This window comes from Papio anubis, chromosome 12 (genome assembly GCF_008728515.1).
Source record: "Papio anubis isolate 15944 chromosome 12, Panubis1.0, whole genome shotgun sequence".
NCBI classification, from domain to species: domain Eukaryota; kingdom Metazoa; phylum Chordata; class Mammalia; order Primates; family Cercopithecidae; genus Papio; species Papio anubis.
In genome coordinates, this window is record NC_044987.1 from 77,287,539 (window position 1) to 77,311,095 (window position 23,557).

General features: G+C 40.4%; 1 protein-coding gene across 10 annotated transcripts in view; it reads right to left on the minus strand.

Moving 5' to 3' along the window:
• Positions 1 to 23,557, minus strand: part of SERGEF (secretion regulating guanine nucleotide exchange factor) — a 234,494-nt gene that overhangs the window by 203,119 nt on the left and 7,818 nt on the right. For 9 of the 10 annotated variants that reach the window (XR_001894917.3, XR_637407.4, XM_009186472.4 and 6 more), the window contains exons 4-8: positions 22,655 to 22,749; positions 18,563 to 18,623; positions 13,924 to 14,037; positions 11,346 to 11,408; positions 7,028 to 7,186 (exon numbers count right to left, since the gene is read on the minus strand). Coding sequence is in view for 8 of the 10 variants with exons in the window: in XM_009186472.4 (XP_009184736.2) it covers positions 7,028 to 7,186; positions 11,346 to 11,408; positions 13,924 to 14,037; positions 18,563 to 18,623; positions 22,655 to 22,749 (492 nt within the window). In the remaining 2 variants the exon portion in view is untranslated. The remainder of the gene's footprint in view (positions 1 to 7,027; positions 7,187 to 11,345; positions 11,409 to 13,923; positions 14,038 to 18,562; positions 18,624 to 22,654; positions 22,750 to 23,557) is intronic. The other variant, XM_009186473.4, reaches the window with a different exon arrangement.

The window sequence follows — 23,557 nt, forward strand, 5'->3', positions numbered from 1 at the left end:
ACACTGTACTGAGAGTCATGAGACTTGATTGAGTTCTGGTCCTAGTTCCTTAACTCACTCACTGTGCCTCCCCTATTTAGTCCTAAGTTTTCACATCTCTAAACTGAGGAATTAAGGCCAGATGATCTGTAAGTTTCTATCCATTACTGACATTCTAAGTATTCTAGGATAAAAACTCATGACTTTAATAAGAATCAAAAAGTATCCATTTCAAAATAAGCCTTTGGGCTCAGCTTGACTTTCACCCATTGGGTTTTCAAAGTTCTAAAGAACAAGCATCATTAATTCCAAAGCACCTGCTTTAAATAGAGCCCATGAGGTCAGAATCTCCCTGAGCTTGGTTGAAGTTTCATGATATATGGTCCCAAAGAAGATGGAGTAATGTATACTGTCACCCTATTCTGAAAAGGATCTTGGCCCCAAAACAGAAAAATCAGCATTAGGTATATTTATAAACTCAGTTTAGTGTGAATCAATGGCCGGGCTTGAATTTCACTAATGCTTAGACATCAAATGCAATAAAATATTTCTTGGGCTGTGACACTTGAAAGAGTAGCTAACAGCTAGTCCCTTTCATACGTACCATACAATTCCCCTCTTTAGGAAAACAAAAGAATAAAAAAGTCTCAATCAAAAGCACATAACCACGAATCAAGAGGACAGTGACGGAAGGGGGAAAAATTCACTGGAAAGTAGAACTGGATTTCTAGCTTAAAGTTGCCATAAAGTCACTTTCTCTCCTCTTGGTTTCAGTTTTTTTCATTTGCAAAGCGAGGAAGTTGCTTCTTTCATCATTGATTCTCTAAACCTTCTAAGACTCATGGACTTTTTAAGGTGACACTGAAGAAAGTAAAGAATGTCAAAGAACTCTCTGTATTTGTTCTCACTTTTTCAATCCATATCCCTTGTAAGACCACAAGGCTACTTTGGGATACTGCAGGATCCAGGGAAAGCTTCCAGCATCCCAAAAGCAACTGGATTCTAGACATTCTGACCAACTCCACATTAAGGTTTAGATCTTGTATAAATCATTCCCCTTGAAATTCTAATACACCACCAGCAACCAGCACTTAGCATTTGTAAGCACTGATCTTTCTGTACTCTTCAGGAGAGTTCTGATCAACTTGTTACCTATCCAGACACATTCACATCCAGCCCCGCAGAGACCTCTGACATAAAGAGAAGAAATGGAGCATGTGATCTCCAGAGAGCTCATGAGTTTCCAAAAGAGTAGTGGGAGCTAATGTGTCTTAAAAAGACATATGAGCCAGTCCTGTGCTGGATGCTTTAATACATCATCTCTTTCAATCCTCATATCAGGTCAGCAGTTATTTCCCCATTTTCCTAATAAGGAAATAAGTTCAAAGACATCGGGTTTTTTCATTTGTCTAACATGTCTTAAGTAGGCAAAAGCAAGCATGGCTTCTGCCCTCACAGAGCTTACAGTCTAGTGGGAAAGGAAATTAGTCAAAGAATGCTACCAAAAAATAGCACAAAAGAGAGGTTTATGGTGCTATGAGAACAGAAAAAAAAGAAGTGACTTAGTCAGCAATGTCAAGAGAAGTTCTCCCAGATACCTAAGTTAAGGATTAAGATTTTTAAAAAAAAGGATTTAGCTAAGTCAAACTGAAGAAGAGGTGCACAGATAAGTGGCCAAATAGAGGGAATATCAGGTGCAAAGGCACTATGGTGGGAAATGAATGATGCTTTCAAGGAACCAAGCAAAGGCCAGAGTGCAGATTGGATAGGGATCAAGAACTAGCATGGTGAGAAATGGGACTGGAAAAGTCAGCAGAGAGCAGATCACACAGGACCTGTAGGGCCACTAAAGATTATATTTTTATCTTAGGAGCAACGGGAAGCCATCTGAATGTGACGCAATGGGTTTGAAGAGATCTTTCAACTGGGGTATGAAGAATGGGTTGGAGGGGAGAGGGAGGGTATTAGTCCATTCTCACATTCCTATAAAGAATACTTAAGACTGAGTAATTGATAAAGAGAAGAGGTTTAATTGGCTTAGAGTTCTGCAGGCTATACAGGAAGCAAAGCTCGAGCATCAGCTTCTGGGGAGGCCTCTGGAAGTGTACAATCATGGTGGAAGAGGAAGCGGGAGCTTGGATGTCATCTGACAAGAGCAGGAGAAAGACAGCAAGGGGGGAAATGGTACACACTTTTAAACAACCAGATCTCATGAGAACTCACTCACAATGGCAAGAACAGTACCAAGAAGAATGGTACTAAACCATTCTTGAGAAATGTACCCCCGTGACCCAATCACCTCCCATCAGGCCCCACCTCCAACACTAGGGATTACATTTCAACATCAGATTTGAGTGGGGACACACATCCAAACTATATCAAGGAGTAAATATGGGAAGACCAGGACACCAGTTAAAGGCTACTGCCGGATTCAGTTAAGAGGTGACAGTGGGCTGAACCAGGGTGGTGACAATGGAGACAGAGAGAGGTGGAGCTGCCTACAGTCACACAATCAGTAGGTTAAGAGAGCTAAGATTCAAGCCTTCATCTAGCTGACTTCAAAGCCCAGGTTTTTCTCTACCTTGCCATTTATTTATTCATTCAGCACTTAGTTACTGACCATCTGTTATGTATCAGGCCTGCGCCAGATGCTGGGGATATGGCCATGAACAAAACAGACACTGCTCTCGTGTAATTTACAGTCTAGACATTAAACAAATAAGAATACAAAGAGATGTATACAATTACAAATTGGGATGAGTACCATGAATTTTAATAGGTAATATTACAAATTAGGCCACAAAAATCTTCCAGGTTGTTGATAATATGAAAAAGCCACTTGCCTACTGCATGCAAGTAAAAGACTTTAGGAAACTTTGCTGCCAGAGTTTGATAATGAGTATCTCAGGCCTCTGAGCCCAAGCTAAGCCATCATATCCCGTTACCTGCACGTATACATCCAGATGGCCTGAAGTAACTGAAGAATCACAAAAGAAGTGAAAATGGCCTGTTCCTGCCTTAACTGATGATATTACCTGGTGAAATTCCTTCTCCTGGCTCATCCTGCCTCAAAAGCTCCCCCACTGAGCACCTTGTGACCTCCACCCCTGCCTGCCAAAGAATAACCCCCTTTGACTAATTTTCCACTACCTACCCAAATCCTATAAAATGGCCCCACCCCTATCTCCCTTCACTGACTCTTTTCGGACTCAGCCCACCTGCATCCAGGTGAAATAAACAGCCTTGTTGCTCACACAAAGCCTGTTTGGTGGTCTCTTCATACGGAGGTGTGAGAAAGAGTATGGCATCCCTGGCCAGCTCATGAGTTTCAGGCTAGTAGTCTCAAGGTCACATTAACCCTGTGGAAATAGAAGTCTTTCTAAAAGCCACTACTAAGTCTTTAATTTACTTACATATCCCAGGCAGCCATCACTTATGTATGCATTTTACAATAGTTGGGATCTGGCCGGGCGCGGTGGCTCACGCCTGTAATCCCTGCACTTTGGGAGGCCGAGGCGGGCGGATCACGAGGTCAGGAGATCGAGACCATCCTGGCTAACACAGTGAAACCCCGTCTCTACTAAAACACAAAAAATTAGCCGGGCGCGGTGGCGGGCGCCTGTAGTCCCAGCTACTTGGGAGGCTGAGGCAGGAGAATGGCGCGGACCCGGGAGGCGGAGCTTGCAGTGAGCCGAGATCGCGCCACTGCACTCCAGCCTGGGCGACAGAGTGAAGACTCCGCCTCAAAAAAAAAAAAAAAATAGTTGGGATCTTTCACAGACTCGTTCATTTGAATATCACAGCAGCCCTATGTAGAATGCAGGCAGGTTTTAATATCAAACTTCAGAGTTGAGGAAACTGAGGCCTAGACAAGTAAAGTGACTTAATCAAGGTCAACAAACTAGGAAGGCACCCAGATCTGCCATCCAACTCTCACTAGAAGCACCTCCAGCCAGGAAACCATGAATCTCAGATGAGACACCTGCAGGTCACTGAGCCTGGATAAAGTCACCCAGGAGTCCCATGAAGTTCCTGAGAACAATGATCAGCAACATTAAGCAGCTTGGGAAAGGTTTCTAGAATGCAGCACCACGAGCCTGAGACACAGGTACCCTTGCCAACTCTCCCAGATTAGAACAGGTTCTCTTGGACTCTTTCCAAGTGCCTCTGACTAACAGAAAAGTATTTTTCCATCACAAACACTGCAGGCAGGCATCAGACAGACTCCTGAGAGGGGAGGGCAGAGAACACATCACAGATTCCCATACAGACAATCTATAAAGTTATTCTGATACCGTGTGAACTGCCCTAGCTAAGCACCTACCACTGGGGATGTCCAGTATTGAGCAGTGTTTCTCAATCTTGACACTATTAACATTTGGGGCTAGATAATTCTTTGTTATAGGGGGCTGTCCTTGCATTATAAGATGTTTAGCAGCATCCCTGGCCTCTACCCATTAGACGCCAACAGTGCCTGTGCATAAACTCTTTTTTAATCAATATCACACAACTAATGCCTCCCAGAATGAGACTGAGAGCAGCCTCTGTGCTGATGTGGCCTGCAAGTTCGTTCCAGGAACAATTCACCACTGGAGCTTGTGTAAACAACTAGAGTCAAATAACTCCTTGTTCCACTAATGAGCTGCTCCTGACCCTGTGAGGAAATCTTATTCCCATTAATGTGAGCGCTGAGTCTGATTAAATAGAAGCCCTGGGTGTTTCTTCTCAATGACACTGGGCCAGAGCACAGGCCTCCACTGCTGTAGAAGGAACACAAAATTGGTGAATCAAATGACAGGAAACTCCCATTTACCCAAAATTCAGTACAAAAACCAGGACATTCAAACCTCCCAGGTTTAACCATTCTGGACTTAGGATAAAGGAGAAAGTGGCAATGTACAAAAACAAGCAATCCGAATTAACAAGCTAATTAAATAGCTGAAACGTTACCAAAAACTCATGCTCTTGAAAGGAGGCAGGAACCTGAAGCTGAGCTCCAGAGAAGCTGGGGTGACTCAGTGTCAGAGACATGGGTTCCAACCTCCCACCCCAAGGGCTGGGCTGCTGGCCCAGATGTGGGAATCGCCTCAGTTATAATGCTTCAAAGCTAAAATCAAAGAAGCAACATCTTTATGTCTTTCATTAGTCAACTACCTAACTAGTTAAAGGGTTTACTGACAGACTCAACCAAATTCACCACCATTTGGTAGTAAGTGTATTTTAATGTACTGCAATTCTTGGAAGACTGACTAACCATGAAATGCCTACCTATGAACACCCAATCACTCAAGATGACTGCTAATTTCTAAGCGACCTTTGCACTTTGTACTTAGCTCTACTGTTGCACATCTCATACTGGAATGTAGTAAAATTTTATCATAGGTCTATCACCCCTAATGGACAGTGGACTCGTTAACGCCAAGATTTACATCTAGTACAAGGCACAGTACATAAAAAGACCCTCACCATTTGTATGATAGATGGATGATAAAGTTTTCCATCTCTATATTCTCAGACTTATACCTATCTACATACATTCTAGTGGGAAGATATGGCCTATGTCTTTTCTCCTCCATTTCCCCAAGGCTTAACACATTGCTCAATAGGTGCCTAATAAACATTAACCTACTTGGTTGGACACCAGAATCCAAAAAGACAAACAAGCTTTCTGTTCATGAACATCTAAGTCCCAGGAAAGAGGTCAGAAATCCTAGCTATCTACCCTGCCTTGTATGCATTTGTGTATGTGAAGTCTCTTTTAACTATAAAGAGTTTGATGCAGGAAAATGAGTACATTCTCTGATAGGCAGTGGAGACACAGAAGTGAGCAAGACTAATCTGGTGGCTTCCTTCACAGAGCTTATTATCTGAAACAAAAGAGAGATACCAACAATTACACACACACAAAACCCAGCTACCATGCTCAGTGAGTCTCTTTAGGAAAAGCTTCTGTAGATAAGCTCAATCTTCAAGCAATCTGAATCTCTTTGAGGAAAGTGATGACCGTCCTCCTAATGAATGACACACTTTCCTTAGAGCATCCTCCAAAGTAGTAATATGGAAAGCCATTATACATCTTTGTTATTCAGGCCACTGTTTCAAAATGATCATGAAATGTTTTAAAAAACCAATTAAAAGCATCATAGATATGACTGCTCATAAGTCTACATTTGTGTATAGACATGTGTAGTATGTGTGACTTACCAAGGATAGCTGAAGCTGACCTGAAAACCTGCAAAAGCCAGAAATTCCTGAAAATAAGAATCACTAGGTATTTGGGAGTCTAGAGATATATGTGTAGCTAGCAAGCAGGACAGGAGTAGGTAAGGGGACTCCTGAGAACCCCTGAAGCTCAGAATACTTTGACATGATAACAGATCTTGGGAATTGCAAATTGGCTGGGGAACTCTGTGAAAATCAACAGGCAGGGGCAAGAATATGAAGGCCAGGAAAGCAGAACCGCCCTAAGGGAAAGATGAGAAACAAATGAAGATTCAGGAAAAGATGAAGATGCCAAAAGCTGTACGGCACGATGTGAGAACATTTGAGGGAATATATGAGATGTCTGAACCAATACACATAGTTTATTACGGTCAACACAAAAGTTTAAATCAGAATACCATGCCAGCTACGAATCAAAATAGTGCTCCTACCTGAATCTTGAGATATTTATCTTTCACTTAACATTTTCCGATGCTTTTAATGTAGACTTAGAAATGCAAATAGCTATGACAAAGTAGGGACTTCCCAACAAGCTGGGCAAATTTCTGGGTGACGCTTGCTGCAATGGATCCCTTCTCAAAACCTCATGGGCTCTTAGGACCGGAAGGAGTTAACTTAACCCAGGCTTATCTTTTTGGGTACAGACCTGTGACCCTGAGAAGAAAAGCCACATATCCGGCTGATGGCAGAACTAGACCCCAGTATCCCCATCGCTGATCCTTAAGCTTTCATCAATAAAAAGCCTTAACCCTAAGCACTCATAGCTGCTTAGACAGCTGTCCCCCAGCTGCTCTCACCAACCGTAAGTTCTCTGCTACTGTCTCACCTGTCTGAGCAACCAGGTGCGTCCACCCACTCCAGACGGCAGTGACCTTTTCATTCTGGAAACAATGTGCTTCTATTTTCTGGGGCACAGGAAGGAAAGCAGCCTCAGTAGCCAGTTGCCCATGCTTGTTGCTTCCCCAAACATAGACCTCTCCTGCATCTTAAACAAACAGAAGGGGAACAAAAGAAGTGAGGGAACATTAGTCCAAAATGATGGAAAATAACAGAAGTCTAAAAAATAAGTGGTTAAAAGAAGTCGTTTTATACTTACATTACAACGTTGAGTGGAGCCAAGCAGGATACAAAATTTGTGTACAGCATAATAACATATTACAAGATTTTTTAAAATTCTACACATAAAAAACAAGGCCACATGTTCTTAGTAGTTTAAGAAAAAAAAATGTGTGGTTTTTCTCTTCATTTTTTCATTCAACAAATATTTATTCAACATCTACCACGTGCATGAGACATGTTTCTCTATTTTCTACGTTTTTAAAATATATGCCTATACTACCTTTTGTATGAAAAAAATGCTTTAACTTTCAAAATAACAGGTTAAAAGATACATTATTTAAGCTTAAATTTTTTAAACATAAGATTATTTCACCGCATGCCCTGTCCAGCAGAAAATATAATGCTATAGAATTGCATTTGGATAGCACTTCAGCTTGTTTTAACCTCACAATCATCCTGTGATACAAGCAGGAAAGTGACTGACTGACATTGTGATTAACAGAAAGAGAGCAAATTCAGAGTCAAGTGACTCTAGTTTCTATTCCTGGATCTGCTAACTAGCTATTGACCTTGGACAAATCACTTCCTCTCTAAGACTTAGTTTCACCAGCTGAAAATTGGAAGGGAAGGCTGTTGGTGTAGAAGGGCAGACAATATGACCGATGACACTAGTAACAAGAATGACTGGTGGGTGACTGTGGCAAGCCAGGGAGTACGTGCCTGTCTAAAAGGCATTCACATTCAAAAATATTTTGTAAATGAAAGCCATACAAAATGAGGCCATGGGCTATAATTTAGCCTACGGCTTGTCAGTTTGTGACTCCTCAGCTTTTCCAACCCTTATAATCCAAGGATCTATAACTGTACTATCCAATACAGTAGTTCACCACCTACATATGGCTATCAAACAGTTTAGATGTTGCTAGTCCAAACTGAGATACATTATAAGCGAAATGCTACTCTCTCACACAATGGACTGCAAAGACTTAGTGCAAACAGAGTGGGGCTCATTATAATTTCATATGGGTTACATGTTGAAATAATATTTTGGATATACTGGGTTAAGTAGATATATTATTAAAATTAATCCCACCTGTTTCTTTTTATTTTTTGAAATTGTGGCTCATATTATATTTCTATTAACACTGTTCTAGAACATAAATTAATCAAGGCTGGAAGATATTAAATTACTTTTCAGGGATCACATGGCTAATAAGGAGTCAAATAGGGACTAGAAGTCAGGTCTTCTGCTTTCACTGCATTTTGTAGCTTCCCAATAAAACTTTATAGTATTGCTTGCCCTAGGGCAGTCTAGTATAGTCCAAAAAACTGATGGAAAGTCAAACAGTATCATTAAAGGGCATTAGACTAAGGTTCAGAAGTCTCCAGTTCAAGTTCCATCTGCTACCCGATCACTGTTTGACACTGGGCACATCACTTCACATTCTAGGTCTGTCTCCTCAACTCTAAGATGAGGGAGTGTAAATCACTGAAACCTTTTTGTCACTCAGGTGACCCTGCAACACTGACATTCTGCAGTTCTGTGAAGTGAATCTGGTGTATTACATTCCCAGAGAGAGGTCAACCTCCTGGACTTCCTCAAGGTATGCAAAGTATGAAGACCTCTTACAAGATAGCAAAGAAGCCCCCTCGGCAAAGTATCAAACCATTAAGTGGACTGGTGAGCTACAAAGAAGACACTGATGACGAAGCCTGTGTAAACAACTTCACTTATCTTAGTAGCTCTAAACCATCTTTTTGAAAGTCAAACTGTCTTCCAGATGAGGATCATTATGCTGTTGCCTCAGCAGGTAAAATTAAATTATGCTGCAATGCCAACTAGTTATATAATCTACAACCCCTCCAGAGAAAATGTCTAAAGAGCATTGAACAAAATTCAATGTGTAACAGCTTGAACCACATGAAGAAAGAGAGGGCTATTAATCTTTTTTTTTTTAATTTTTGACACGGAGTCTTGCTCTGTCACCCAGGCTGGAGTACAGTGGTGCGATCTTGGCTCACTGCAACCTCTGTCACCCGGGTTCACGCGATTCTCCTGTCTCAGCCTCCCAAGTAGCTGGGATTACAGGCACATGCCACCATGCCCGGCTAATTTTGAATTTTTTAGTAGAGATGGGGTTTCACCATGTTGGCCAGGCTGGTCTTGAACTCCTGACCTCAAGTATTCCACCTGCCTCAGCCTCCAAAGTGCTGGGATTACAGGTGTAAACCACAGTGCCCAGCAGGGCTGTTAATCTCCACAATCTTTAGCTCATTTTCAAAATATCAAAAATCATTTCACTTTGTGAATATACTAAAAATTACTAAATTGTATACTTTAAATGAAATGTAAATTCTTTAATCGTATACTTTAAAAGAAATTTATCATATATAAATTACATCTTAATAAAAATATTCAACATTTCTATATAAATAACACCATAATAAATGTGCCCTACATATGAAATACTAAATTCACTACCAACAAGAATTTTTAAGAAGTTGATGTTGACAAACAATTAGACAAGCTCTAGGTTTACATACCATCAGTCATTTCAGATTAATCAGAACAAAACAGAAACACCTCATAGTCTACTTTTATTCTCAGAAAAGAATGCCTTCTCCATCCCTCATTGACTATGGGGCACGAACACATCCCTTCTCACCCTAGGGTCTCCAGTCCTTCCTCTGTAAAAGGAAGGGAGGAACTAGATACCCAGTGGAGTCCCTTATAGGTGGCATTCATTTCAACTCAACACTTTTAACAAATATTAATATATAAATCTACCTGATGTGAGATGTAAGTTAAAAGCACGTGCTTTTTTATTAGATGTTTGTTTTAAATTCATTAAATAACAAATTATCTGCAGCTCAGAATTTGCAAAGCATTTAAACTCTCATATTAGGGCTCCCGTGCTCTTGAAATAACTTCTCAGCTGGGCTGCATTGCAAATTTGATGCATACCACCATTAATTTACATATATTATGGACACACCTGAATTTCTACATAAAACATTAAGTATGGAAGTCCCTCCTCTTTGCTTAAAAAATAGAATACATTCAACTCTGTGAGAGGTCTTACCAAACAAAATGTTATAAATCTCTCAGATGTATAGTCTCCAGTCTACCAGCAGGGGTCAGGGCAATGTGGGCCAAAGAGAAGGGATTACTGTCACTTTCAAGAAAATGCTGCATTGCCTTGGAAGGAAAAGTCACTAGACAGTTTATACTGTATTGGCTCGGTGTTTCAAATGGAAGGATGAATGCGCAGCCAAAGAGAGAGATATAGTGTAGAATAAAAAAACAGTTAAGATAGAAAAACAGATAGATCAAAGAGATGAAGTAGATAAATTAGAGAAATATATAACAATATAAAATATTCACAAAACTATATATCTAGAGTTAGATATATAGATAGTTACATAGATTAGATATTAAGATACAAAGATTAAAGATAAATAAAACAGATAAACAGAGTAGATAGACAAATGGAGATTGATAAATGGATTAGAAAGATACAGATGGATAAATGGATTAGAAAGATACAGATGGATAAAACAGGTTACTTTAGTATACACAGGTAGAGAGCTTAGACAGTTGTAATACACACCAAAACAGATTAGATGCATAAGACAGCAGCTTCTGCCCTCCTAATCGTAGGTATATGAGAAAACTACAAAGAATTAATAATTATATAATACACTGTGTTATCCATATATGCTATATATAAATTTACTGTTGATTATATGATTTGACAACCACCATTACCCTGAGAGGAAGACATTATTATCTTTATTGTGTAGTTAAGGAAGCAAACTCAGACGAAATGGAAGTGAGCCTATGTTTGCTATTCATGATTTATATGTATTATATTTAATTCTCATAACTACCCACAAGGTCATTTATAGACAAGAAGATGGTCTCAGAAAGGAAAAGTAATTTGCCTAAGAGCATACCAGTGGTAGCATCAGAATTCTAGCTCCAAAGTCTATGACATTCCCTCTGTATTTCAATATCACCACTTCAGGCAGTCACACAGAGAATCCTGGATGGCATGTTAAACCGTGAAAGAGTTGGTACCTACCTGTTAATGAAGCTGAGTGGTCTGAGCCAGCAAGAACACACATTGCTTTAGAATTCTCTAGACCTACAAAAGAAAAAATTTTCTTCTGAATTACATTTATAACAGAAACAACTGGGCAGAGAGGGGACACTCAGTCAGCACCATGGGCGTGGGAGACACTCAGCCAGTGCAGGCTGGCCTGAGTCAGCAGCACTGGCCAAGAAGATGGCTGGCATTGTAGGGAGCCTGGTAACACACCAGGAGATTGAACAATCAAGTACATATATTCAGGATAAAGGAGCCAGATTCATCACTATCAAAGAGCGGAGGAAAGGTACAGATATGAAAAGGGGAAAAGCTAGAATCAACCATGTAATATTAGATAGTAATTGGAAAAATCAGTGTAAACTCATGATTTCTAGTAGAGACAGATAAATAGACATAGGTGTGTATATGTAAAAATGTGTGTGTGCGTGTGTGTATTTCCTAACTTCAGAGGTTGAGTGGGTCTAGAAGCAATGACATCTCATACATTCAGCTGCCATCATATGCAGGCACTTAAATAACCCCAAGCCTCCTAAGAACACACAGTCAGAATCAGATTCTGAACTGGGCTTCTTTCTCCAAATTCAGCATTTTTCCTTCCTTAATTACACTGCTAAAAGCGGAGCTAGCCTGTGATGACATGCAGTCTAGCATGCAGACAGATGCAGACTTATTCTGTAACTTTTTTTTCTGACACTTCTTTTTAATTAATAACTGTTGTAATAAAATGGCCCTCACACCTTCAAGTGTCCTCTGGAATGATAACAGGACAAAGCAGATGTTTTCACCCACGTTCACCAGAGAGGAAGTACTGGGCCCCTAGTGGCCAGGTGAAGAGGGGACAGCCAGGGTTCCAGCCCCAGAACCTTTGGCAATGAGGTGAGTACGGGAGGATGAAAAGTGAAAGACTTTGAGGACTGGAAGTTGATGATCCATTCTAATGTCTCATCAGAGAATTCCCCCAAACCAACTCTGAATCTAAGCTGTGCCCCACCCAAACAGATGCCAAACAGGTTGTTTAAATGAAATAAAATAAAAAACATTTTTTCCCACTAATAACAGGTCCTGTGCTAAAATATAGAGCAAAATGACACACAGTTTCCATCCTTTAAAAGTTCATAATCTTTAGCATATGAGAAAACATACAGACAATTCATAATAGTACAATATATTGTGCTATTCACGCATGTGAAGCTAATGCAGTGAATGCTAGAAAAGAAAAGGTCTTTACTGAGAAAGGTGTATCTGACCTAGGCCTAGAAAAATTCTTAGAATTTTTCCCAGAGGGAACACAAAGGAAAAGCTTTTCAGGCAGAAGTAACAGTTTGCCCATAAACACAGAGAAATGAGAAGGCAGGATATGCCTGGGGAGAAGTGAATACCTTGATGAAAAAAACAAAAATGTTTGAGAAGTCTAAGTTTACATCATACATGTTTCTAATGTCATGTGAAGTGGACTACCTGTCCCACATCCAATGCTCCCTCTCCTTTCTAAGAGTACCCTCCCCACCTCAACCCATGGGTTTCAGGGAAGCTAAGTCCACCTCCAGCTGAAAGAGAACACCTCCAGGACTTAGAAAAATCAGAATGATCTCAACACCCAATTACATCACTCCCACTGCAACCCATCCTTCCGTATTTTTCCCCCACCCCTTCCCACCACCCTCAAAAATCCCTGATTTGTTCCAGGCAACAGGAAAAGTAGCTACAAGTCTACTATGCAAGTTTTTCCTACAGCCAAGCCTTGGTAAACTGGGTCACAAAGTAAAAGAGTGAGAAAACAGAAAAGGGAGAAGAGGAGGAAATGGAGACATGGTACAGTACACAGAGGGAGAAAGGCCCACAAGGAGAGCAGAGAGAAAGAACGAGAGATAGAGACAGGGGAAGAAGGGGAGGGGGAAGAAAAGGAAGGAGAAAATACAGACCAAATGACCAACAGACCTATGGGCAGAACACGTTACTTACCCCTCGTATTTTCGCATAGAAAGACTTCCCTGTGGGAACACTCCTGGCCCCTCTGTCTACATCCTCACTCACTCCTGCTTCCTTTTTGGGAGAAGGAACTGGCCATGCATGGCACGGTCCTCCTGGGCTCCCTCTTTGGGGTGTGCCTGCCTGCAGAGAGGGTACGTCCTCATGTCCTCTTGGTCAGGCATTAAGTTTAGCAGGGCCAATTCTATACAGCTACCACAGTGCTTGGTGGGTAAATTCAATCTGAGATTCAGAATCAGAGGCTCACTATGACTATACATTGTCTTCAAACCCCTAATCATGTCTTCCAATCTAGCTTTTAACAGTCCTAGAGTTACCATTTCAATCTCCACCTACCTGACTTGCATCTATGTCTCAATGGGTTCCAAACTCTGGCAGCAAAGAGAGTTGCTTCTATTGGGCTGACAAAAACTGCCAGCAAGACTAACAGACCAACTAATAGAGAAAGTTAGAGAGATCAAGAAATAACAAAATCAAAAATCCATTTAATCCTTTTCTGCATGTTTATGTCTCTACTTCCTGACAAAGAACAAATACAGGACTAAAGAAAGAAGCATCTTACCTGTCACTCTGCTTGGTTCCTTTGCTGTGAAAAACAATGGAAGAGTCTGCCCAGGGCACAACCGTCGTCCACATGATGCCAAACCAGTCCCCCACTGGAACACGATGCCACTCGCTTCCCAACAAAATGGAAGAGAAAGCAGAGAAGATGCACATCAGGATAAGACTAGATTGCTCTTTGAACCTCACTGCTATGAGAAATTCCCAATTCTTTCTCAATTAATATGGGTGTTATGGAGAAGCTCAATTGCTTCAAGAGGTCCTGCAACTGGTCCAGGGATTACCACCAAGCCAATCACAAATTCAGTCTTCAGGGCAGACTAAGAGCATCAAAGTAAATTCCAATACCACACAACTTCCCACAAAAAGTTCCGGGACACTCCTCCAGAGTCAAATCAGTGGAATGACACTTTATTCATGATTAACCTGAAAAGACAACTCAGACCTGAGACAAAGCAGCAAAGAACCTTGAAGATCATCAAGTCCATTCCTCACATTTAGTAGATGAGAAAACTGAGGCCCTGAAGAAAGGATGTGATCTGTCTCCCCACGCAGGAAGCTAACAGCAGAGAAAATGCCAGGACTCAGTTCTTCTAACACCTAATGTAGTGCCCTTTCCACGACACCAAGACGAATTCAAAGATTCCTAATTGCCAAATAAATACATACTTGTGACTGCAAGATAGCTTCTTAATAGCCATGATTTCAGTGGAATGGCCTTTTACTTTCATGCCCACTGAATCTAATTAATGTACCTATGTTCTGAACCTCATACAAAGGCAAAGATGAAATTCTAGATATTTGGTCTACAGACAGGTGTGTGCAACTAGGATCCATCACCCAACAGCAACATTAAAGTTCTGCTCCTTTGGGAGTATCCTATAAACAGCAGTCCTTTTTTAGGCTGTAAACAGACAAGGCTGTTTTGTGAAAAATAAGCTATGACCACTGAGCACAATGTGAGCAAAGCACAGTGCTGAAACAAAAACTTATGATCTCTTCAACAAATTGACTACAAGAAGAAAAAAAAAGAGGAAAAACTTTACAGATTATAAGAGACTTCAAATAGCTGACAGGAGATTAATTCCAGAATATATAAAGAACTCCTAAAACTCAACAACCAAAAGAAACAACTCAATTAAAAAATGGGCAAAGATGTAATCCCAGGACTTTGGGAGGCTGAAATGGGAGGACTGCTTGAGCCCAGGAGTTTGAGAAGAGCCTGGGCAATATAGTGAGACCTCATTTCTACAAAAAAAAATTTAAAAATTAGCCAAGCATGGTGGCGAACACCTGCAGTCCCAGCTGCCTGGAAGGCTAAGGTGGGAAGATCACTTGCGCCTGGGAGGTGGAGGCTGCAGTGAGCCAAGATCACGCCACTGCACTCTATCCTGGGCAACAGAGTAAGACGCTGTCTCAAAAACAAAGCAGGGAAGGAGGGCGCAGTGCAAAGGATTTGAACAGACATTTCTCCAAGAAGATACACAAATGTCCAGTAAAAACATGAAAAGATGCTCAACATTGCTAACCATTAGGAAAATGAAAAGAGATATCACCTCACACATATTTTGATGCTATGATTTTAAAAAAACAGAAAATAACAAGTGTTGGTGAGTTTTTGGAAAAATTGGAACCTCGTGCACTCCTGGTGGACACAAAATGGTACAACTTCTGCGGAAAATAGCATGGTAGTTCCTCAGAAAATTAAAAATAGAATTACCATATGAACTGATAATTTTACTTCTGGGTATATATCCAAAAGAATTGAAAGGAAGATCTTGAATAGATATTTGTACACCCATGTTCATATCAGCATTATTCACAATAGCTAAAACATGGAAGCAACTCAAATATCCATTGACAGATCAATGGTAAACAAAATGTGATATATCCATACAATGGAATATTATCCACTTTAAAAAGGACCTAAATGCTGATATATCCTACTCCATGGATGAACCCTGAGGACATCATGCTAAGTGAAATACGCCAGTCACAAAAAAGACAAATACTGTATGATTCCACTTAGATGAGGGACTTACAGTAGTCAGAGCTACAGAGACAGAAAGTTGAATAGTGATTGCCACAGGCCATTGGAATGGGGAGTGGGGACTTATTGTTTAATGGGTATAGAGTTTCAATTTTGCAAGATGAAAAGAATTCTGGAAATGGATGGTGGTGATGATTGCATAATGATATGAATGTACTTAATATACTTAAAAATGATTAAGATAATAAACTATATACTATGTATATTTTACCATTATAAAAAATTAAGAAAAAAAACAATTTTTTAAAAAAAGAAAGACTTGTGATACATATCAACTAATTACAATATGTAGACCTCATTCAGGCTGGGCACAGAGGCTCACACTGTAATCCCAACACTTTGGGAGGAGAAGGCAGGAAGATTGTCAGAGGCTGGGAGTTCAAGACGAGCCTGGGCAACATACCAAGACCCATCTCTACAAGAATAAAAATGTAAAAATTAGTGGAGTGTGGTGGCACACATCTGTAGTCCCAGCTACTTGGAAGGCTGAACCAAGAGGACTGCTTGAGTCCAGAAATTTGAGGTCGCAGTGAACCATGAACACACCACTGCACCCCAGCCTGGACAAGACAGGGGGACCCCATCTTAAAAATACATATATATATATATATATATATATACATGCATGTGTGCGTGTGTGTGTAAATATATTTGTGTGTGTGTGTGTGTATATATATAGGCATGGGAAGAACTGTATTCCCCTAAAATTCAGATGTTGAAACCCTAATGCCCAGTGTAACTAGATTTGCAGATAGGGGCTATGGAATGCAATAAAAGTTTAAGGGGGTCACATGTGTAGGGCCTTAATCTAATAGGACTGGTGTCCTTACAAGAAGAGGAAGAGACATCAGAGATCTCTCCCTCTCCACAGGCACACCAAAAAATGCCATGCAAGAACCAAGTAAGAAAGTGGTCACCTACAGGCCAGGAAAAAAAAAAAAAAATCACAAGAAACCAATCCGAACAACACAATAATCTTAAGACTTTTAGCCTCCAGAATGATGAGAAAATAAATGTCTGTTCTTTAAACCTCCCAGTTTGTGGTATTTCGTTATGGCAGCCCTAGCAGATTAGTACTGTGGTACACCCATACCAACAAATACTACTCAGCAATGAAAAGGAATGAATTATTGATATACACAACTTGGATGAATGTCTAGGGAATTATGTTGAGTGAAAAAAGCCAACCTCAAAAGGTTATATACTGTATGATACCATTCATATAACATTTTCAAAATGACAATATCATAGAGGTGGAGAACAGAAGAGTGCTTAGCCTAGGGCTAAGAAGTGGTTATAGGCAGGTAGAAATGGGTATGGCTATAAAAGGGCAACAGGAAGGATCCCTGTGGTAATGGAACTGTTCTATGTCTTGATTGTATCAATGTTAATATCCTCATTATGTTATTGTACTATAGTTTTGCAAGATACCATTAGGGGAAACTGGGAAAAGAATACACGAGGTCTGTTTTATTTTTGCAGCTGCATGAGCATCTGCAATTATCTCAAAATTAAAAGTTGAATTTTTTTTGAAGTATAATCAATGCTAAGCTCAGGACTATCAGCACAGTCCTGCATTGAGCTCTTCCCCACCTCCTCTCTCCTTCCTCCACTCCACAACTGGACTCACGAAGCACTTGAGCCTCAGCTGCCACAGCCAATTAGTGCTGTCCTTCAGTTCAAAAGGAGTAAGAGCAGAAAAAAAGAAAAGGGGAGAGATAAAAGGGTCACCGTTCTCCCACATGCCACCTCCCTGTCCCCCTCACGTACAGACTGTCAGTCCCATCACCCACTCACAGTACAGGAGACAAGCTCACTTAAAGCTTTTAAATTAATAAACATTAAAATCCATTAGGAAGGCAGTGCAGTTGCCTGCAAAGAATATGGGCCTTAGGATGCAAACCATCCCAGCCTCTGATCCCAGCTCTACCTTACTCCCCGTGAAAGCTTACACAAGCACTTTAACTCTGTGCCTCAGTTTCCTCACGTGTAAAATGCAACTCACATCACTTCCTGGTTGTGAGGATTAAAGTAATCAAATCAATAGCACCTAGCACCATACCTAGAACATAAAGAGCTAGAAAACTTCATTTCCTTCCTCCCTACCTGCTAATGTCTTTCCCACATGACTTCTGCCTTATGTTCTCTCCTTTTCATCAGAAACACAATGCAGCAGGACCCTTTGAAATATTCCCTAAAGGGTTTGTCACTAAAGTTCAGTTTCCTCTTATTACAGACCTATTTTTTAAAAAGGGGGGCAGGCTAGACACAGTGGCTCACACTTGTAATCCCAGTACTTTGGAAGGCCAAGGTGGGAGGACTGCTTGAGGCCAGAAATTCAAGACCAGCCTGGGCAACATAGCAAGACCCTGTCTCTACAAAAAGATCTTAAAAATTAGCAGGGCATGGTGGTATGCACCTATAGTTCTAGCTACTCAGGAGGCTGAGGGAGTCAGACAGCTTGGGCTCAGGAGTTCAACGCTACAGCGAGCTATGGTCGAGCCACTGCACTCCAGCCTGGGCAACAGGTGAGACCCCATCTCTAAAAAATATTAAAAATAACAATAAAAAATAAAGATAAAATGATCACCTGTAGCAGCTAATGCATGCCTCAGTCCAGCAGCAATACAAACAACCTTCTCTTTATGGAGCTGTCAAAATAAAGAAAAGGATTTAGATCTCAGAACCATCCACCTACAAAATTGTATATAATTTATACCCAAATACAACACAGTATGCTCCTCACTATAGGTCTGACTGGTTTAAAGCAACCACTCCCCCCAACATTTCCACCCATAAATACCTCTATATTTATCCCTAAAAGAAAAAAATATATCTTTTAAAATGCCATATCACAACACCATATGACAACAACTCTCAGGGCTGAAAGGCACTTATAAGGTCATCTAGTCCAAGAGTTAGTAAATGTTTTCTGTAAAGAGACAGTTGGTAAATGTTTTACAGGCCATAGGTTCTGTCACACTACTCAGCTCTGCCATTGTAACATAAAAGCAGCTCTAGACGATACATAAACGAATGAGCATGACTGTGTGCCAGTAAGACTTTATTTACCAAGGGTTCAAAGTTTCCCAACCTGATCGAGTCCAATCCCCATCCAACAACACCCCACCAAGTGGTCATCCAACTCCTGCCAAACTCCTACCCCCAGTGACATAGGGATCACCATTTCCCCAGATGCCTGTTCCCTCTTTGCACAGTTCCATTTATCTCTTTAGGTGGAACCAAATCTAGCTGCCTGCAACTCCTGACAATGCTTTCCAAATATTTGAAGACAGTTGTCATGTCCTCCCTAAGACATCTTGTAGTGGTTTTAAAAATAGGTCCTCAAATTCTTTGCTACTCCTCCCTTCAAGATGTGGAGCTTAATACCCCTCCCCTTGTGTGGGCTGGACTTAGCGACATGCTTTTAATAAAGAGAATAAAGAAGCAATGAGTGACTCAGAGTCTAGGCAAAAAAAGGCACTAAGGCTTTCTGCTTAGCATCTCTCTGTCTCTCATCACTCCTGGAGGAAACCAGATGCTATGTCTGAAAAGTCCAGTAGAAAGGTTCACATGGCAAGGAACATGCAACCATTAGGGCTTTATCACATTTGTTTATTTACAGGTTCACGGAGATCGCAAGCAGACCCAGCTAACATCTCAACTGCAACTTCATGAGAGACCAGCTAAGCTGTTCCTAAATTCCTGACTCTCTGAAACTGTGACATAATAAATGTTTGCTGTTTTAAGCTGCTAAGGTTTGGAGTAATTTGTTACACGGCAATAGATAACTAATGAAGATCTTTTCTTTAAGCAAATATTCCCCATTCATCAGTCATCATTGGGTTTCAAATTCCCTTCCCCTCCTGGTCTTCACTTCTCTAAATATGCTCTAGTTGTTCAATCTTTCTCTTTTAAAGGAACTCTATAGCATCATCCTAACCCCATTAAGGTTTATCACATTTGTTTATTTTCAGGTCCACAGTGTCTTTCTAAACTTTAGGACCCTCAAGGGCAGGACCTGAGTCTTATATACCTTTATGCCCAGGGCCTAAGCACTAAATCCACAACAAAATATGACATCGCAGACGCAGGCTGAATGGCAGAAAGGACTGAGCTCTGGCCTTCCTTCTTCTGAAAACTATACTTCTGTCAATGGAGTCCACAATCACATTAGCTTTCGGGAAGATCAAATCTTAGTGTTAATACAATTCGAACATATCATCCTTTATATTTTTCTTTTGTTTTTCCCCCAAAAACTAACTGATGGGTTTTACATGTGACTTCAGTCTCTTTAACACCACTCACCTCCCTCTTACTCTCCATCCCAACTGCTGCTGCTTTAGTTTGAGCCACAATCATCTCATTTGGATTGTTAGCAAGAGTTTCCTAAGTAATCTTCCTTCAGTCCATCTTCTACTACCCTATCTGACCTCCCTACCGTGCTGTTCTTACCATGTGTCACATACAACCACCCTGATTGCCCCATTCCCACCTACTCTACCCTGGAACTCCCACCTCTTCCTTATATTCCAACCATACTACACTACTTACAATATCTCAAACTCTCCTGTTTTATTCTGCTCCACCTTTGCTTACATGCTTCCTTCTGCCTAGAATGTTCTTCTTTTGTACCCACTCTGAGCATCTTCCTATCCCAAGACAGGTAAACTTCTATTTAACTTTTGAGACTTAGCTTAAGCCTCTTCTCACCCCACCTTCCCCTAGATGCTCAATACTCCCTCCTTTGGGGATATACATGCATCTGTCATAGTTCTGACATGGTATTACATTTAAGTATTTATGTGCCTATCATGTCCTACCAAACTATAGCTCTCAACTGCTAGGACAGGTCTTATTCAACTTTGCTCCCACTGCCTAAACATAGTACCTACACATAACGGTTGTCATTAAATAAATGCATGAATTTCCATTAAATTTCACTTTGGCACATTGCTCCTATTGTTGCATAGAATATCACCTGTCAAAATGTTTTTACTTTCTGATTCTGTCATTCAACATATTTTAACCATTATTCCTCTATTCCCTAATTATATAAAGTATAATTAAGCTAAATTAATTATAACTTATACATAGGTGCTTACCAGGCCATCTATTTGCAATTGGGAGCTATAATACTTCCTTCAGGGGCTACAGAGCCTAGACTTGTGTGCATACCATGGGAACGATGACCCCAAATAACAGTCCACAGACCAGCAACTGAGTTCAGCAAGCTGGCAGGGGCAGACCCAAGCTTTCTCCAGGGAAAAAAACATCTCCACTATTAATCAGAGTTTAGGAAAATTAGATCGGAGCAGGGCAGCTTAGGTGGTAAAACTCATTTTTGATTCATGCATATTTCTTTAAAAATTCTATATTCCTATTATGATCACTTACAATATAAACTTCACAAAAAGGGGTAATTTTAAGTATGATGCACTGAATTAAAGAACTCTGAACTAGGGCCAACAGTCCTGTTTAACACTTGTTTTGTCCAATATGGTAGCCACTACCTACACATAGCTCTTGAAAACTTGAAATGTGATTACACTAAACTGAGACATATTATAAGTAAAAAATGCATACCAGAGTTCAAAGACTTAGTACAAAATCAGTATAAAATATCTTGTTAATACTTTTTGTACTGAATTAGCCGGGCATGGTGTCAGGCGCCTGTAATCCCAGCTACTCGGGAGGCCGAGGCAGGGAACTGCTTGAACGCGGGAGGCGGAGGCTGCAGTGAGCTGAGATTGCACCACTGCACTCCAGCCTGGGTGACAGAGCAAGACTCCGCCTCAAAAATAAAAATAAAAACAAAAAATAACTTTATACTGATGACATGCTGAAATAATAGTGTAGATATAGTGTATTAATTTAAAAGTTATTAAAATTAATTTCACCTACATGCTACAACATGGACAAAACTTGAAAGCATCAAGTGAAGTAAAAGGAGCCAGGTCACATATTTTATTATTTCATTTATATGAAATGCCCAGAACAGGCAAATCCATAGAGACAAAAAGTAGATTAGTACTCACCAGGGGCTGAGGGGAGGGGAGAATAGGAATTGACTGCTATTAAGTATATAGTTTCTTTTGGTGGTAATGAAAATGTTCTAAAATAAGATAATGATATTGGTTGTTCATTTCTGTGGATATACATTTTAAAGGGGTTAATTTTATGGTACCTGAATTATAGTTCACTAATGCTTTTATTTTAAAAATTAATTTCACCTGTTTCTTTTTTAAAAGGAGCTACTAGAAAATTTTAAATTATATACAGCTCACGTTATATTTCTACTGGCTGGCACTGGCCTATACCATTTGCCCAGCTTAGTGTCTTTTGACAAATCACTTCTATTTGGACCTATTTCTAACATAATTTCCATTATTACTAATTTTAGAACTGTAAAATGTCATTAATACCCTTATGAGATGTATTACTTTTATTGTTTTATTTCACAAAACTTCATATAAAGTGTATAAAAACTAACAGAGGTTTTCATTTACAACGTCTACCTCCCAACTTAACTTTTCCCAGAAGGACCTATTTTTCAACTCAAATTCTCCTACCCCATGGGTTTTCAGGGATCCTGACAGCCTTTTATTCTGGGGAGAGATAGGTTAATACCTCGGAAACACTTTAACAGGTCATGGGCAAGCTAAATATTAACTGTCCTCACCTCAATGGCCTGGGGAACCACACATCTTCGAGGTCCATGAGGAACTCCTAACTGGCCAAAGGAGTTGGATCCACATGATAGAACTTGACCATTTTCTGCAAAATACAAATACTTAAATTGCAAATCTATGAAGTAGGATGTCTGTGACCAATGGTTAAATGGTGCAGGGTGAGAGATGCAAAGGGGATGAGGGGAAATGCTTCAGTGCATTCAGACCACATTCCCTGCTTTTATTCCTCTGGGAATGAAAACACTGGGCACCAGGTTAAGCATTCTACACCGACTGTCTATTCTATTATCTCATTAATAACAGATTATCTGTGTAGAACACTTAACTCAGTGCCCAGTATCGGGATGGGAGGATAGTAATTTCTCACTTTTCATGCTTCCATGTGACAAAGTTTCCATTAGTAAAATACTCCAGCTTTTCTCCATGCCCTTCCCCATCCTCACTGCTTTCTAGGAGACAGCGGTCATGTAACCAACTGGTGAGTTTAGGAGACGGGACAGGACATGTATAGCTTGGCACCTCCCTGTCGGTCATTCTAGGCTGACACATAGGAAGCATTTCCCTGTGGGGAAAGCCTAGAGATCTGGGGGTAAGTTTGGACCAGAAGAATATTAGGACCACTGGCCTCATCATTAATCCCGTCCTCCAATTTAGCCTTTACCAGTGAAAAGCCAATAGTTTTTAATCTCCATTACTGACTTCTCTGTGCCTTTCTCACAACTGGCTCCAAATGTGAGCAGGAAAGAGCATTATCTACTAACTCCTTACAATCCAAAACACAGGCTCACAATAAACACTTCATAAATGATAGTTATTATTTAGATTCTAATAATTACCATCAAATTCAACACATATTACAGAACCCCTCCACAGAGGAGGATGGTGACACTTGA